Source organism: Anastrepha ludens, chromosome 3 (genome assembly GCF_028408465.1).
Source record: "Anastrepha ludens isolate Willacy chromosome 3, idAnaLude1.1, whole genome shotgun sequence".
Classification (NCBI taxonomy): Eukaryota; Metazoa; Arthropoda; class Insecta; order Diptera; family Tephritidae; genus Anastrepha; species Anastrepha ludens.
The window spans coordinates 152790-169027 of record NC_071499.1 but is presented as its reverse complement, the minus strand read 5'-3'; the positions used below and the strand labels follow the sequence as shown (position 1 = coordinate 169027).

The 16238-nt window shown below is 35.6% G+C and overlaps 1 protein-coding gene across 1 annotated transcript; it reads left to right on the top strand.

Moving 5' to 3' along the window:
• The first annotated feature begins 3046 nt into the window (after positions 1 to 3046).
• On the top strand, positions 3047 to 4951 carry LOC128859381 (E3 SUMO-protein ligase ZBED1-like). Its single transcript, XM_054096414.1, has one exon. The coding sequence runs from the start codon at positions 3297 to 3299 to the stop codon at positions 4794 to 4796; it is 1500 nt and encodes a 499-aa protein (XP_053952389.1). The 5' UTR covers positions 3047 to 3296; the 3' UTR covers positions 4797 to 4951.
• Positions 4952 to 16238: the final 11287 nt, after the last annotated feature.

Below are 16238 nucleotides of genomic sequence, written 5' to 3'. Positions count from 1 at the left end.
AGATTTAATCTATGGCAGATGTGATGTCGGTTCTTACTTTTCATACATTCTTCGATATCCGACTTAAACCGAGTTAAAGTCGTATGTACGTACGTTAATGTTTCACACAAGTAGATTAGATTAGATTTGGGGAGCTGGACAAGTCCAAGCACTCAGTCAGTAGACCATTGTACTACACCCGGATAGATATCAGTAGAAAGAATAGAGATAGGAAAGATAAAAGGTGGATGGTAAAAACGGATAAATTAGTTTGAGGTCACTCTTCCGCAAATCTCTTGGATTCATTGATGAATTTTAAGAGATCCGGAAGAGGAAGAGTATGACCTTTGTCCATACTCTGTATATCGCAACCCAATATCCTAAGTCTGCGAAAATGCTCTGCTGTGTCGTCATCTTCAAGACAGGATAGGCATATCGGGCTGTCCACGACCCCCATGGTAGCCATATGCTGTGCCCTGTGTTTACACCCACCAGTACTCTCAGGTCCTTCCTGCTGAGTTTTAGGAGAAAGGTCGCTGTTTTCCTGTTTGGTTCTTTCACAAAGCACTTGGCAACTCTGCACGAGTTCAACTCAGACCAACGACTTCTGTGGGTAGACCTCATGAAGTCCTCAATCCATAGTTGAATCGATGCGGAATTGACACCTAGAAAGGGTTCAGGGCCTAGTTGCATACTTGCAGGGCCTTCATTAGCGTTAGGGTTAGCAAGAGCTTTCAGTGCAACTTGACTATCACTACAAATTCCAATACTGTTACCCCGCCACTTTTTCTCAATTAGCCAGTACGCCACATTCAAGATGGCATAGACTTCCGTAAGGAATACCGTGGCCATCTGTCCTGTGGCATAGGAGTACTTAGTGTCTTCGTCTAAGTACCATCCAGATCCGCTTCCATCACTGGTTCTGGATCCGTCGGTGTAGAAAGTGTGCTGATATCCCGTTAATAGGTTCTCTGGACTTAACGATTGATCTCTATCTGGGATCAAAACGTCATGCTTCCTACCGAAGCTAACGACAGGCACTCGATTGTCGACACAAGTACGTTATATGAAGTGGTAGAAGAACATTCTGGGCCTTGGTAGAGAGTTGTAAATATTTATCATGGGTCCTGCCTCAAAAATTAGTCAGAGGCATTGTTCTGAAAAGGGTTTCCATACTTTTGTCTGATGCCATTTCTAAAAAGTATTCTCTTTTGACATACACTGGGGCATTTGCAGGACGGGTACAAACGAGTTGACGCAAAGCTCTGAGATGTTAGACCAATTCTTCAAACATATCCATTTGAAACATGTGTGAGTGTGTGTGTGAAAATCTTTCTATTTTTTCTTTACCACTATCTGGAAAATATAATTTTCTTTGAAAAAGAATAACTAAATTACTGGGATTACATATTGTTATCTGTTTACCTTTTAATGGCAAATTAAGTTGGTTCTGTTTTGAAATATATCTGCCTTAAAATGAAGTCTAAACAACCAAGTTCCATCGCCCAAACAGTCATTCAAAAAAGTTTATAACTCTTCCTTAAGTTCAAAAACCTTTATTCAAGTTGTTTCCCGAAACTTCTCACTTCTTTATAGAGTAGTAGTAATTCTAACTCAAAACTGTGGTACATTAAAAAGAGAGAGTTGACAAAGTTCTTACCTAAAATCTCGTTCGCTCGCACGTTACATATTCCACTATTACCCACATAGTTAGAATTTTTGTTAGATTTATATTGTAATTTTAGTATTTTTTTCATACCGTTAATGACATTTGAATATGACTGCCTCAAAGTCTACTATTTTCGAAATTCTGTAGCATATTTCATTAAAAAGTACAAATCACATGTATTCCCAAATTGGGAAGAGAAATAATTCATATAAAACTTATTTGCACAGCTAATTTCGAATCAGATCTTCCACTATTTGTTTCACTGAATGCAATTTTTCTAAGAAATCTAGAGATCATTTTCTCAAACGTTTGTACAATATCCCTTGGTATAACTAGTGTTAAATGCTTCTTCAGTGTGCTTGCCACTCCCTTCTGCAGCCATCAAAGCCACGGTTAGTAAACGGGTTACTTCAACCCACATGGGTGGACAAAACTGATGTTACCTATCATGTCCAACCGACTGTCGTAGATCCTCCTTTCATTAAGCAGAAGGGGCTATAGACAGCTGGTTGGACTGATGACGGGCCTCTTTCTATTGGCTCCTTGGCACCATAAGATCTACTAGATCGGATGGATATAAAAACTCCCATCTCTACCCTAAATGTAAAATTTTTATGTGATCATATGCTTCTATTTAGCTTTTCTCGACGGCACTGATCATAATATGTGAAGCCACTAGATCTTTTTTTGCAGCAGTGCGCACGTACATACATGCATGTTGTATGTATTTGCTGGTGTACAGCTCATAACTTAGCTAACTGTGCGCGTTCGCAATTAAGTAAGATCATTTTTAGAACAGCATATTGAGCTTTAAAAACCAAAAAAAAAAGAAGTTCACTGCTCTCTTCTTTAGATCAACTGAATAGGCTGAACCTAGGGATGTTAAAAAATAATCGATTTTTGCTTTAATCGATTTTTTTTCTTATTATCGATTTTTTGTAGTCGATTTTATTAAAGGCGAAAATCGATTTTTAATAAATCGATTATATGAATTACACATTTTAAATCGATTTTTGTAAATAGTGCCATCTGTGCGACGGATGATAAAATGGATAAGTAAGCTAACTAATGTGAACAAGTCGATAAAAATCAGTGCCATCTTTACGTACAAATATGTAATGAATTGTGATCCTGCCTTTATTTATTTCTTGGAAGCTTGGAAGTGTCGAAATAAATATTGGTTTAACCATAAAAATGTCTTCCGCTGCTAAAACACCCAGAAGCTGCTGGCGCAAGTATTTTACAATAAGGAAGGAAAATGCAACCGCAAAATGTAAATACTGCCCAAAAGAGTTAAAAACATGCAATAACACTACAAACTTGAAACAGCACATGGAAAGAAAACATTCTGATGTCTTACAAGCTGAGGTAAAACTCATTATTTGATGTAATAGTTATTATTTAAAATATTTTAAATTATATTTTGTTTTTATTTTTATCACCGCAGAATTCACATGAAGTTGATGTCCAGGATACTACCAATTTGAGGCATAATGATTCATTGGTGCATTCGCCATTGACAGACACTGAGGCTTCGTCGTTAACTCCAAAACGGGCTAGATCAACTATCGGAGCGGCTTTTTCAAGAATTTCAGCATATGCCTCAGATGGAGAAAAAAATAAACAAATAACAAACAGCATCGCAGAAATGATATGCCGGGACAGTCTTCCTTACAATATGGTGGAAGGAACAGGATTCAAAAAGCTAATGAAAACTATCGTTCCTTTGTACAAGGTTCCATGTCGTAAAACTATCACAGATCTCATTGATACTAAATATGACGAAAAAAAGACCCTTATTAAACAAAAATTACGGTCTGTTAAAAACGTCTATCTTACAATAGATGAATGGAAGGATATGCAGTTAAGAAGTTTTTTAGGCGTGACTGTTCACTTTATAGAAAATTTTGAAATGAAATCGGTGAATATCGCATGTGAACCGCTTCATGACAATCATACAGGCGAATATTTATCGGAGATGGTTCTTAATGTTTGTGAAGATTGGGGTTTGTCGCATGACAAAATTGTGAGTGTTACTACAGACAATGGCGCTAACATGGTTAAAGCTATTGAGATTACTTTCGGCAGAGCAAAACATATTCGATGCCTAGCACATACGTTGAATCTAGTAGTTGAAAATTCTGTGAGTTCCTCTGATGTTAAACTTTTTTTGGATAAAGTACGAAAAATCGTAACTTGGTTCCACCAAAGTGGTGTAGGCGCTGAAGAATTGCGACAGATGCAAATGCAGGAAAGCGTTGTTGAAGGAAAATTGAAGCATTTGGTCGGAGATGTGTCTACAAGATGGAACTCACAATTATTTATGATTGAACGTTTTGTGTTAATGAGCAGCACAATTGGATCTATTTTAATAAACCATCCGAATGCACCCCAAATGCTTCAAGCAAACGAAATCGTTGTGCTCAAAGAAATTGGAAAAGTTTTAAAGCCTTTTCACAATGTTACCGAAGAAATGAGCGCTGAAAAATATGTGACAGCTAGTAAAGCTATACCTATTATCAAGTGCTTGAGAACTTTGTTAGACGCTATACCGATAACCAGTGATTTGGCCAATCAATTCAAATATTCATTGCAAACAGAACTAAAAAAAAGATTTGAAAACATACAGAAAGTTCACCTTTTCTCAGTCGCAACGTTTTTGGATCCTAGATTCAAAAAAATTCATTTAGATGAGCCATTATCTTTGTCAAAAACAATTAATTATACCAACCGATGCCTAAGTTTAAATACTAGGAATGATGATACTATACTGGTGACCGATTTTGAATCATCTGTTTCATCACAAGTTGCCAGCGACGATCAAGATATATGGCAGGTACACCATAACAAAATAATGGCTGCTAATACGTCAATGACAAAAAATACAGAGATAGATTTATATATCGCAGCGCCATTATCAAATCTTAAAGTAGACCCTCTCGATGTATGGAGAAGTTCTGAGGGAACTTTTCCAAAATTAACAGACTTAGCTTTGAAACACCTCTCAGTGATGGCCACTTCTGCACCAGCTGAAAGATTATTTTCGAAGGCTGGGAATATTGTCAGAAAAACTCGAAACCGTATTTTAGGAAAGCGACTACCAAAACTATTATTTTTAAACTCTTTGACTGAAGATTTATGGCAATAATTTTTTAAGTTTCTGATAAATTTTGATTTGAGGTTTGGAGGAAGCTTCCTTTTCTTTTTTAATGTTCATACCCAACAATTCTCGTTATATTTAATACTTAAATTAATCGTTTAATTTTATTTTGATTCTAGTCGAATGTTAATTGATACAAAACATTTGTGGCAATTATTTAATTGAATTTTTTTATTACTTAAACTAAAAGCTTGAAGATAGCTTTCTTTTATTTTCTTAGTTTTGTTTGTTATATTGCTATATTTTGTACTCTTATAGTTTTGTATTATTTTTACTGCAATAAAATATTTAAGAGTACTAAAAAATGTATATATGTATCATTAATTTGAATATGTATTTATAATCTTAAAGTCGTCCTTTTAGATATTTTTTCATACTTATATATCAAATATGCATTTTTCGTATTAAAAAATCGAAATATCCACAAAAATCGATTATTCCCTCAAAAATCGATTTTTTATAAATCGATTTATCTTGAAACGAAAAAAATCGATTATTAAATGATCGATTTTTTCGACTCAAGGTCACATCCCTAGCTGAACCTATTTCAAAATGTTTGCTCAAAAGGCAAGACAAAAGAAAAACAGTTTACTTACACGTTCCCACCACAGTCGGTTCTGCGTAATCGGAACGACCCGGATTTATATCCGGCCAAGGACTGTCACTAAAGCTGCTACAACAAAAAAAACAGTTAACTCTTAAATTTTCGCCAGCTGGAACTATATTTATGAAAGATCCATTCAAAACACGATTTATTTTATATCGTTTTTATCTTTATTTTATTGCAAAAGTGGCATATTAACCCAAATTCTATTTGAATATTGAGATATAGTGTATCAAATGAGGGTTTATTTAAACACCAACTTATGATATACTTAATTTAATATATTTAAAATAAGGACTTCAGATGAAAACTGATTAAACAGAATGAATAAAAAAAAGCGTATGTGGTGTTGCCAAATATTTGTTTTAAAACTTGAGAAATGTACTGGGAAAATATATTAACTGCGAAAACATAGAGCCTGTATAATAAAAGCGTTACCGGCGAAATTCAAACTTAGAGTTTCGTTATGAAAAATTTAAATGCTGCTAAACAGCGTATACTTGTGCAATTTGTTAGTTTTATGCGAAATTTAGAAAGCGTGTGTTGGTTTACAAAATAAGTTCCGCGTATGAAAGACGATTTGAGGCAGTAGTCCTATATAAAAGTCCGAAAATGTCACGTGCATCTGCAAAAAAAATATATGAAGAAGTTGAAGACGTTCATAAATAAATGGGAGCAACGGTGTACCGAAGTAATAAACGTTGACGACTTCCCCGGCCCGTTTACGTGCAGAAAATCTCAAATTCCGGAGCACATTGGAAAAAGACTTGCATGTAGGTACTAATACAAATTCAGAATTCAATTGAACAAACGTAATATTCACCGATGAATCTTCCTTTAGGGCGAATAGTTGGATACGTCGGTCCTGGGTACTGCTGGTAATCGATAACTTCAACCAGCTGTTAAGCATTCAATCAAGGTTCATGGTTGAGGCTGCTTCTCTTCTTAAAGAAGGTTTTGCCAATTTATTTGTGTTTACCGCCAATTTGCATGCAGTTTTGATGAATAAAAGCATTATTACCGTCAGCTGCGAATATGTTTGGAAGAAATAGCCAAGCAACGATGCCGATGGTATTTAGAGTGGGCACAGCAAAATGTTAAATTGGCCTTCACAGTCGCCTGATGTCAACCCTATTGAAAATATTTAGGCAATAGTTAAGCAAAAACTCAAAGTAAAGAAATATGGACGTTCAAACATTTATCAAGGCAAATTCGATTGATTTGTATCCGATTACCTCCACTTCTTCTTCTTCTTAATTGGCGCTATAACCGCTTACGCGATTTTGGCCGAGTTTAGCAAAGCGCGCCAGTCGTTTCTTTCTCGTGCTAACCGGCGCCAGTTGGACACACCAAGTCCTTCTCCACCTGATCTTTCCAACGCAGAGGAGGCCGCCCTCTTCCTCTGCTACCACCAGCTGGTACCGCATCGAATACTTTCAAAGCCGGAGCGTTTGTATCCATTCGGACGACATGACCCAGCCAACGTAGCCGCTGGATCTTTATTCGCTGCGCTATGTCTATGTCGTCGTAAAGCTCATACAGCTCATCGTTCCATCGTCTGCGATATTCGCCATTGCCAACGTGCAAAAGTCCAAAAATCTTACGCAGAATCTTTCTCTCGAGCACTCCAAGCGTCGCTTCATCGGATGTTGTCATCGTCCAAGCTTCTGCGCCATACGTTAGGACGGGCATGATGAGAGTCTTGTAGAGTGTTACTTTTGTTCGTCGAGAGAGGACTTTACTGCTCAGTTGCCTACTTAGTCCAAAGTAGCACTTGTTGGCAAGAGAGATTTTACGTTGGATTTCAAGGCTGACATTGTTATCGGTGTTAATGCTGGTTCCTAAATAGACGAAGTCTTTTACAACCTCGAAATTATAACTGTCTACAGTGACGTGGGTGCCGATACGCGAGTGCGCCGACTGTTTGTTTGAAGACAGGAGATACTTCGTTTTGTCCTCGTTCACCACCAGACCCATTCGCTTTGCCTCTTTGTCCAGTTTGGAGAAGGCAGAGCGTACAATTGATTACCTCCACTACTTTCGCAAAAATTAACCCAAAGTACGACTGGAAGATGTGAAGCCATATATACACGCATACATATATCAATGTAAAGAATAGCATGGACGAACTAGGTGTTAGGATGGGGGTATCACGCAAATTAATATATAATTGAAAACGTTTTATTTAAAAGTATTTTGAATATGCGAGCATAAAAATAGAAATTGGTTGTTCTTCCGTTTGACAAATTTTATGATAGTACGAGTACAAAGTGTTCACACAATTTGGATTATATATTTATTTTTGTATACAAAAATATTTTTTCGTATACCAAAAACCATATAACTGAAAGTTTCAAGCTTTGTATAAAATTAAAAAAAAAAATCAACATATTTTTTTCACAGTGTCAAACTTTTTAATCAGAGGGTTACCAAAGTTTTATAGCCCATTGATTTTGGTGCAGCATCGAACTGTTTCAAAAATCGCGTTGATTTTTTGACATTTTTTTTTAGCGGCGACCTTGTGCATTTTCTCGATACATATGTACATATGTGCACACTGCAAACATGTTAACTTTAGCGCCGTTTACTATAGTGCTACCACTATTCCATGCCTTTCCGTGCACGTCTAAATTTTATGCCTATTATTAGGGTATTTCCTTCGGTTATCCAACTCAATATCGCAATCAACTCCTACCGAAGTGATGTTTTCACCACTGATATAAAACTTCTATTTTGGTAGTACGAAGAAGAAGAAACATAAATAATTGGCGAAAAACAAAATGAACAGAACGTATCATAAATTGAACCAAATCTCAATCAGGATCACATTTTTGTTATTTCAATTGTACAATTGTAAAGTGTACAGAAAATGTTGATGGCTTTTTCGAGAGCGGCTTGAAGCGAGTGACGACAAAAAAGCAGAATAAAGTGATCGCCCAACTTTCTTTGTTTAAAGCCACTCGTGCGTCAAGTTCGCAAAATCTAGTCCTGTTTGTCGAAAACCTAGTTCAAAGCATAAAGAAGATACCAGGCTATACTCGACAAAGATGGAGGCTACACGGCTTATTGATTAATTGCGACTCGTAGTTTTGCACATCCTTTCATGTACAAAAAATTGTAAATATATATATTTTATACTTCATGAATAATCGCGGTTCCTTTTTTCTGACACAGACGGTATATGTGAAGAGGTGGTAAATTATTTTTTCGAAAGTGGTGTAACAAAACCTATTATAGCAATGATGAGAGTCTTCGACGAATTGCAACTGCAAATATGTCGTGTAAAAAACACTGAAATCCATGTATTCAGCAAGTTTCATTAATTCAATCTTTTTAGTGATGATATTTTCAAAGATTTATTAATTTGTATTGAATGCGCAAATGCTTGGCATGCATTACGAAAGAAGGGGGAGGCTTCAGCATGAGGGAGCTTTTGACTTTTTCAAATCTGGCTGCCGTTATTAAAGCCGTTATTGTCTTTTCAAAAATAAGCAGTTACCAAGTTGACTGTGATGCTGTCATACAAATTATTCAGTACTTATTGACAGACAATAGTGTACAATGCGTTTGTTGATTTTTGCGGAGTATTCATCCACGAAATTTGTCGTAACCATATATCTTTCGACCGAGTGCGTGCACGAAGGGTAAAACGTGGTTTACATACATGATGCTATTTTCTAAGCATCATCTGTGAAGTTGCTTAACAACAGAACTACTATGAAATAACGTATATGACGATTTTACGGCTTTACGTTTATAAACATTGTTTATTTATGATTTCTAAATTTAAATTTTTCAATAATTACAATAAGTTGTGTACGTATGCAATAATGCCTTTATCTTGTTGCAATAATTAGTTTCGGCATATTTTTGGTTTTTATATCTGAATAATAATAATTTGACGAACAATTAACAAATGTTCTACCACATTTTATTAGAGATCTACCACCGTTTTTACTAATAAACTACCACTAACTTGGTTTCTGAAATGCCAACGCTATTCGTTCCGCCAAAGATTAGCATGTTTTAAGGGTACACATTTATAATTATCAATCCATTAGGAAGTTTGCTGTCAGGTCTCACGAGTTCATCGAGCCTACCATACCCCTCGATGTTGCAATAGCGAGGAACCCATGTTTTATTTATGAGAAATGACTGAGCCATCTCATTAAGAGATGTGCGGCAATTCATGGCTATCTTCAGGTATCGCATCACACTGTACCAATATCACGACTTTTGTTATTCCCATCAGTTCAGCCTGAAAAACACCGGAGTAGTCGGAAAGCCGAAAGCTGCAGGAAATTCCCGGATTTTCGTAATATACACCTCTGCAAATCCTACCAGGAGCTTGCTTTGAGTCATCTGTGTTTACATGGGTGGACCCGGCCATGTCTTACATCGTCCCGTTCCCACCTCTACCCGAAGGGTAGCAAGGTTGCGAACGTTGTGATAACAGTAAGTGTTTAACTACTACTTAATTCATCTCATCTTCTTGCCGCAGCTGTCTCTCGTTAACATACTTGATTAATTTCATTAATTACATATTTATTTCCTGTAAATAGACATATTGGACAATCCAGCAAAGTATTCGTAGGAGACTAATATAACTGATTTGCAGTATATGTACGCTTAGGTATTGACCGAACGAGAAAGTATCACGATTTTTAGTAGGAAAATAAGGTCGAATTTAAATTTTCTGTAGCTTTTTCAATCCATTGATGGTTATGCTTAATAATGGGTTTTCCAATAAGTGGTGTTATTTTGATATTCAAAAAAAAATTCTATTTTTTAATATAAATGACCGATTGTTTATATAAAGAGGAAGGTATGCTGTTAATATTGGAAAAGAACATCAAGCAAATGACCACCACGACCACGCTTACAGGGTAATATCCTTTTCATGAAATTTCCCATAACCGAATTGCAAAGGGCCTGCTCTAAGTCCTCGATAGCCTCACGAATTCCATCTTTGAGGTCTTGAACCTACCCTGGGCTGTTGGCCTAGACCTTCTCTTTCACGTGGCCCCAAAGAAAAAAGTCACAAGGTGTTAAATCACAAGATCTCGGTGGCCAATTGTGATCGCGAGAGATATCACGGTCCGGAAACTTTTCCCGTAAAATATCAATGGTTTCCTTGCTTGTGCGGCACGTAGCGCCGTCTTGTTGAAAATAAATGTTGTCCCGATCAATATCATCCAATTCCGGCCATAAAAAGTCGTTAATCATCTCTCGATAGCTATAGATAACACCTGTTATTGGAAAAACCTTTGTAATACTGATTTAAATGAAAGTTTAAGAAAAGATAATGCGGAAATGTTTCATATATTATTTGTTCTTTGTGTTTCTTTTTTAAATTGTTTCAAAAGGTTTCAATACATGGATTTTGGAAGTGGGAAGTATGCTGTTTTAGAGATTTTTTTTACTTAAGGTCACGCCCCTTCAAGGGGTCACATATTTAAAAGTACCATACATACGTAGGCGGCTTTAGTAGTCGAATCGGTTTGTGGGTGATTAATAGTCGATAGGGTCTGGTTTTCGAATGCACTATGGACATGAAACAACAAATTTTACACGATCGTCTGCCAACAATCAATTGCAGACCTCTGAGTATATGTCTGTCCTTATACGGCAGACGGATTCTATGGAATATTGATATCATTGGTCTTAATAACCGCCCAGTTACATACGTATATATTTTCTAAACTGGATTAAAAAGTGGAGACAATGGATCTAGGGGTAAACGAGAGAAAGACTGATTATTCCCTGTCATCAAAGAAATCATCACGGAAAATTTATCTTGCCAACAAGTGTTACTTTGTACTTAAAGAAGCCCCGCTTGAAAACTCTCTCATCATGCCCGTCCCAATGTGTGGGACATAGTTAGAATGACAAATTTAGATAAAAAAAAAATTGAGGACAAAAAATCAACTCTGAGAGAAGGTTAATTTATATTATGATGAGCTAATTATTGCTATTACAGAGTTAAAAAAACTGTGTAGCAAGGAAGACACAGGGGACAATCGATTTTAACAAATTATCGATTTGATGTACTTGATGTATTGCTATCTCAGTTGTTCAACTACAGCGGCAAAAATCTGTAACATTAAGACATTAACTCGTAAGCTGAACATGGTGCTATGCCCGGTTCATAAGAAGGTTGATGCTACAATCCACACCAAATATTACTATATGGTAATATAAGACTAAGTTTGTGAAACCACCATCTCCGTCGGAATCGAAAAGAACCTTACCGAACTGTATGTTAATAAAAAATATTTGTAATCTCTCCCATGAGATTTCTTCAACCTGATGTTGGAAAAGATATTTCCAGTTACAAAATTAATTTACCTATCTACCCTCTCAAAATGCAATTGCGTATGCCAATGGCACCAACATCATCTTCCTTATAAGGTTACTTGGTCAATCTAGGTAAAAAAGAAAATCGGTCGTTAGTTGGATGAATCAACATGTGATAGATAATACACTGACTTTTCCCAATTATTTTTCTGTAATTTAATAAACCAAGCTTTTTTCTATTTTGTTAATAGTTTCCCTATTTAAAAATATACAATCTATTAAAAAAAAAAATTATTAACATCAAACGTGTTCATAACAGTTTTTTGGTTTTATCGCTTTCGATAATTATATGGATAACAAATCCTGTATAAACCTGCATGGCACAAAACTATTCACACTATCGCAAGATTTTTAATTTTTACAAAAAGCTTCGAGCGTCAATCATAAAGGTAATCATTTGACTGGGCAATCTTTATCATTTTCGTGTAGAATCATTCATGACATTTATTTTTTAAAGATAACATCTTTCAAATGGTGGACGGAACTGCGCCGTAATTCGGCCGTCCGTAAACACCAATTTTAAATGACTAACTGGAGGACTTCGGTCGGTATCCCGTGAAGAACTTTAGTAACGGTAGCGTTCACCATTAACTGTTACATTGGTGCCAGCATCGTCTTTGAAGAAATATGGGCCTATGATTCCTCCAACCAATAGACCGCACTAAACGGTAGTTTTCAATGGATGTAATGGATGTTCTTGACTAACTTCGGGTTGCTCTTCAGCCCATAGTTTGCTTAATAATTGTACGATGTGTAAACGTTATTGAGGCGTAAATCTTTCCATAATGAAATGTCAATGAATACTGAAAAAATTATGTATTCAGTTAGACAGTAGTACCTGTCAAAAAAAACCCTATTGGAACAAGTACTTACAATCTGATCACCCTTTAATTAACATTTCTGAACTAGACAACTGCAGTATACAAACACTCAAGCAATGCAAGGGCAAAATAAAGATTTCTATAACTCAAAATCATTTTTATTGAGTAAAAAATGTATTGATTTTGGATGATGAGTTTTGCACCACTTTATAGAATCAAACATGTTAACAATAACTTCAGCTAATTAACCGAACTTTGCCCAATTTTTATCACGGGAACTGTTTTTCTATAGCCTTTTGTCGATATAATTCAACACTAGCCTGTGCAACGATCATTAAATTATTAATATGTACTTATATAGACCAATCTGTTGTAAATATTCGGTAATCAACTTCACCTTATGTTGGGTTAAGTGAACATTTTTAAGGAAACCGGAAGTAACCCTCTTGTTACACTAACCTAAAAACAAAAGGTCAGAAACGAGAGGCAAATGCATTGAGTATGCATATTCTATTTATGTTACATCTGAGTAGTCATAGAAACTGCAACTTTCACAAAACCTTCAACGAACTATCGAAATTCATGGATAACAAATGGATATTGAATGTTTGATTGATTTCTTTCCGCTCATCGGCGCCATTTCAGCACTTTTTAAATGGCCTCCTACTGTTTCACAAAGAATACCGCAATAGTAAATTAAAGGTGGATGTGTACTGCCGTTATCCTGTTGTATGTTTATGTGAGCGCTCGTTGCTACCCATATTAGTTCGTAATTTTCTAATTATGTACAATTGTGGTTCCCTAATGATGGGCATGAACAATGGAAATAGGAAGCATAAGGGTCGGACACTGACGCAAATATGCACACGCTCTTTTAAGCCAACAGCAAAGCAATTAAAACACATTTGTGCATTTCATTTCGAATTATATTGCATTTTTATACGTTTTCCTTTTATCGCTTGCACCATCAAAACGAACCCGAAAAATTGCCAGCGGTAATTTGTGGCTAATTTGGCAGACAGTTTTGCGGTCAGAGAGTAACGAACACAAATACCTTTAGAATAGCATACTTCAGAACTTTACTTTCAATTTAATAAAAAGCTAAGAGCACATAATTTAAAATATAGGACAGATGTATAACAAACTTTCTTATTGAGAAATTTTTACAATAATGCATACATATATACTATGCCAAGCAAGGTTTAAGGCACGTAAATTTTTTTTCTGAAATAACTGGGATGATACCAAGTCTTTGTCAAATGACTCTCACTAGTTATGGATGGCATCAATTTCGTAATTTTGGGAATTTTGTCAGCGTTTGATAAGTTTTTACTTTATGTTTGAAAAGAGCGAGTTTGAATTAGAGTCGTCGCAGATCCAAGTTTAAATATTCAAAATGATCCGTATTATCAGTGAATTAGTACAATTTACTACTTCACGCACTTTACAACTCTTTAGTATGCTTGGCACAAGCTCGTAGCGCATAAACCTTGCTAGTGCGTCAGAGCTCAAGAATATAACGTCAAAGTTTCATTGAGTTTTGCAGTATAAGCCCTGCATCATTATCAAAATTCCATTTCAACATCGTTCCTAACGTTTTATCTTTTTAGATCAACATCCAGCGAATATATGCACATATATGCGTTCATATGCATTACAACTTTTTAAAGTGAAAAATAAAAGAATTCAGGTACGCTAACTCATCCTTTTTAATTAAAGCACACCTAGACGAATCTCGACTACTGGGCAATACTACTTCAGAAAATAATGCATTGGGTATTTACGAGCAGAAATCAAATGTATGTACATACATACAATATATATTTCCTGTGGATATGATAAAAACTGACTTTGTTACAGCACATCTAAGTACATTCTATTATTATTTAAGAAAAATATAGAAACGATCTGGTTTTCAACCATGTCCATATACAAATGAATTCATTAAGTAATAAGGTCCACTAATTGCTCAAAATGTCTCTACAAGATCTCCCCATTTTATCGGTATAGTTTTATTATCGTGCCATAATAAAAAAATTTCTAGTTTCTATCGAATCTCTCATTGACTCAGAGAATAGGAAGAACCATAAAGATATGGAATCAGCTACTTGAACAGACAAAAACTGATGTAACAGTTTTGAAATCGCCTGATCCAAACTCTTGCAGTGGAAAAAAAGTATGAAACCCTCGCGAATTCATGAGATCAAATGACTTTAGTGCTGGTATTCGCTAGAGTGAACTTATTAATCAAATGACTGAAAGAATGACTAAAACATTGGAAGATCTAAACTTCAAGCTGGCTTATTTACTCTGTGACGCAACACTTGTGTTCCAAGCAGAGGACTTGATAAAATTTCCGGAAAATGCTTCCAACCTTGTAGATGAAAATGTTACCATTGAAATCAAAAATGGGATTATAGACGATAGATATAAAAATTAGTAAATCTGAAGAGAAAAGTACGGAGAATTACTTTCGTATGACGATATTTGTAATGCATTCCGTAACTTTTACATCATGCACCTTGAAGTTATATTCCTTATCTATTAAAAATTCAGCAGAAGCCTGATTCAGGAGGAAATATTAAATTCCCAAAGAAGATTAATGGCAGTTCTACAAATAAAATTTTTAGCTTCATTGCCGGTATTGACATCTATTGCCTAACGAATATTTTAACGTTTGAAACAAACAAAAAGTGTCCAAAAGAATAGTATCAAATATGTAGATCTCTTTTTACGATCTGAATTGCATTATGAAACTGTGAATTCACATCTCTCCCAGGCATTATATATGTTTACTGTAATATCTTTCGATGAAGTCCTAAATACCACATGCTCAAATTTGTTATTTTATTATTACAAATATTGGGCAAAAAATACAATATCGCGGCTAAAAGTTATTTGTGTGTGTGATTAAATATAAAAAAATTTAATTATTGATTTAACAAATAAAACAAAAGCAAATTCAACATTTAATTCTAGAAAGATTCCACTGCTAGCAGAACGATCTTTATAAGCATTTATTTCTTATAATTTTATAGCATATAATTTCACCACATATGTATGTATTTACGTACATGTAGATAAATTTGGGTGTGTTTCGACAAAGCGATTGAGAGCATCAGGATTTCCCCTATCGTATGGTAAACTCAACACTCATTTCTGTATACACAGTAATACACGAAATAAAGTTGTTTGCGCTTTCTTTTTAACTAAAGGATGTAAAATATGGAATTAACATTCCGTATATTTATACGCATCCACAGAAGTAAATGCCCACACGTATTTACATGTATGTTTGGGTGTATGATAAAAATACGTTAGTGGGCTTTGATATAAGTATGAATGCGTGTGAATAAAATTCTGAAGCGCGCGTAACATAAGCAATGAGAACATCGAAATATATTGGAAGTAGACGGTCGTGTAGGAATTGAGGCGGAGAGAGCGCAAAACATGGCGGCGTGACAATTGGTATGAGTGAATAGGCAAAGGAGTCGTAACAACGTGCGAGAGTACGACATTTATGCAAGCGAGAGCAATACATATGTAGATGTGGTCTAGCATCCACCACACTACTAACTGGTTTCCCCCACCAAAACTCGAACGGCAGTTGAGTGAGATACTTTTGGTATAGAAATTTTTGCAGGTGCG

What these genes read in the sequence shown, in the direction of transcription:
- LOC128859381 (XM_054096414.1), top strand. Translation starts at nt 3,297, where the DNA reads ATGATATGCCGGGACAGTCTTCCTTACAATATGGTGGAAGGAACAGGA.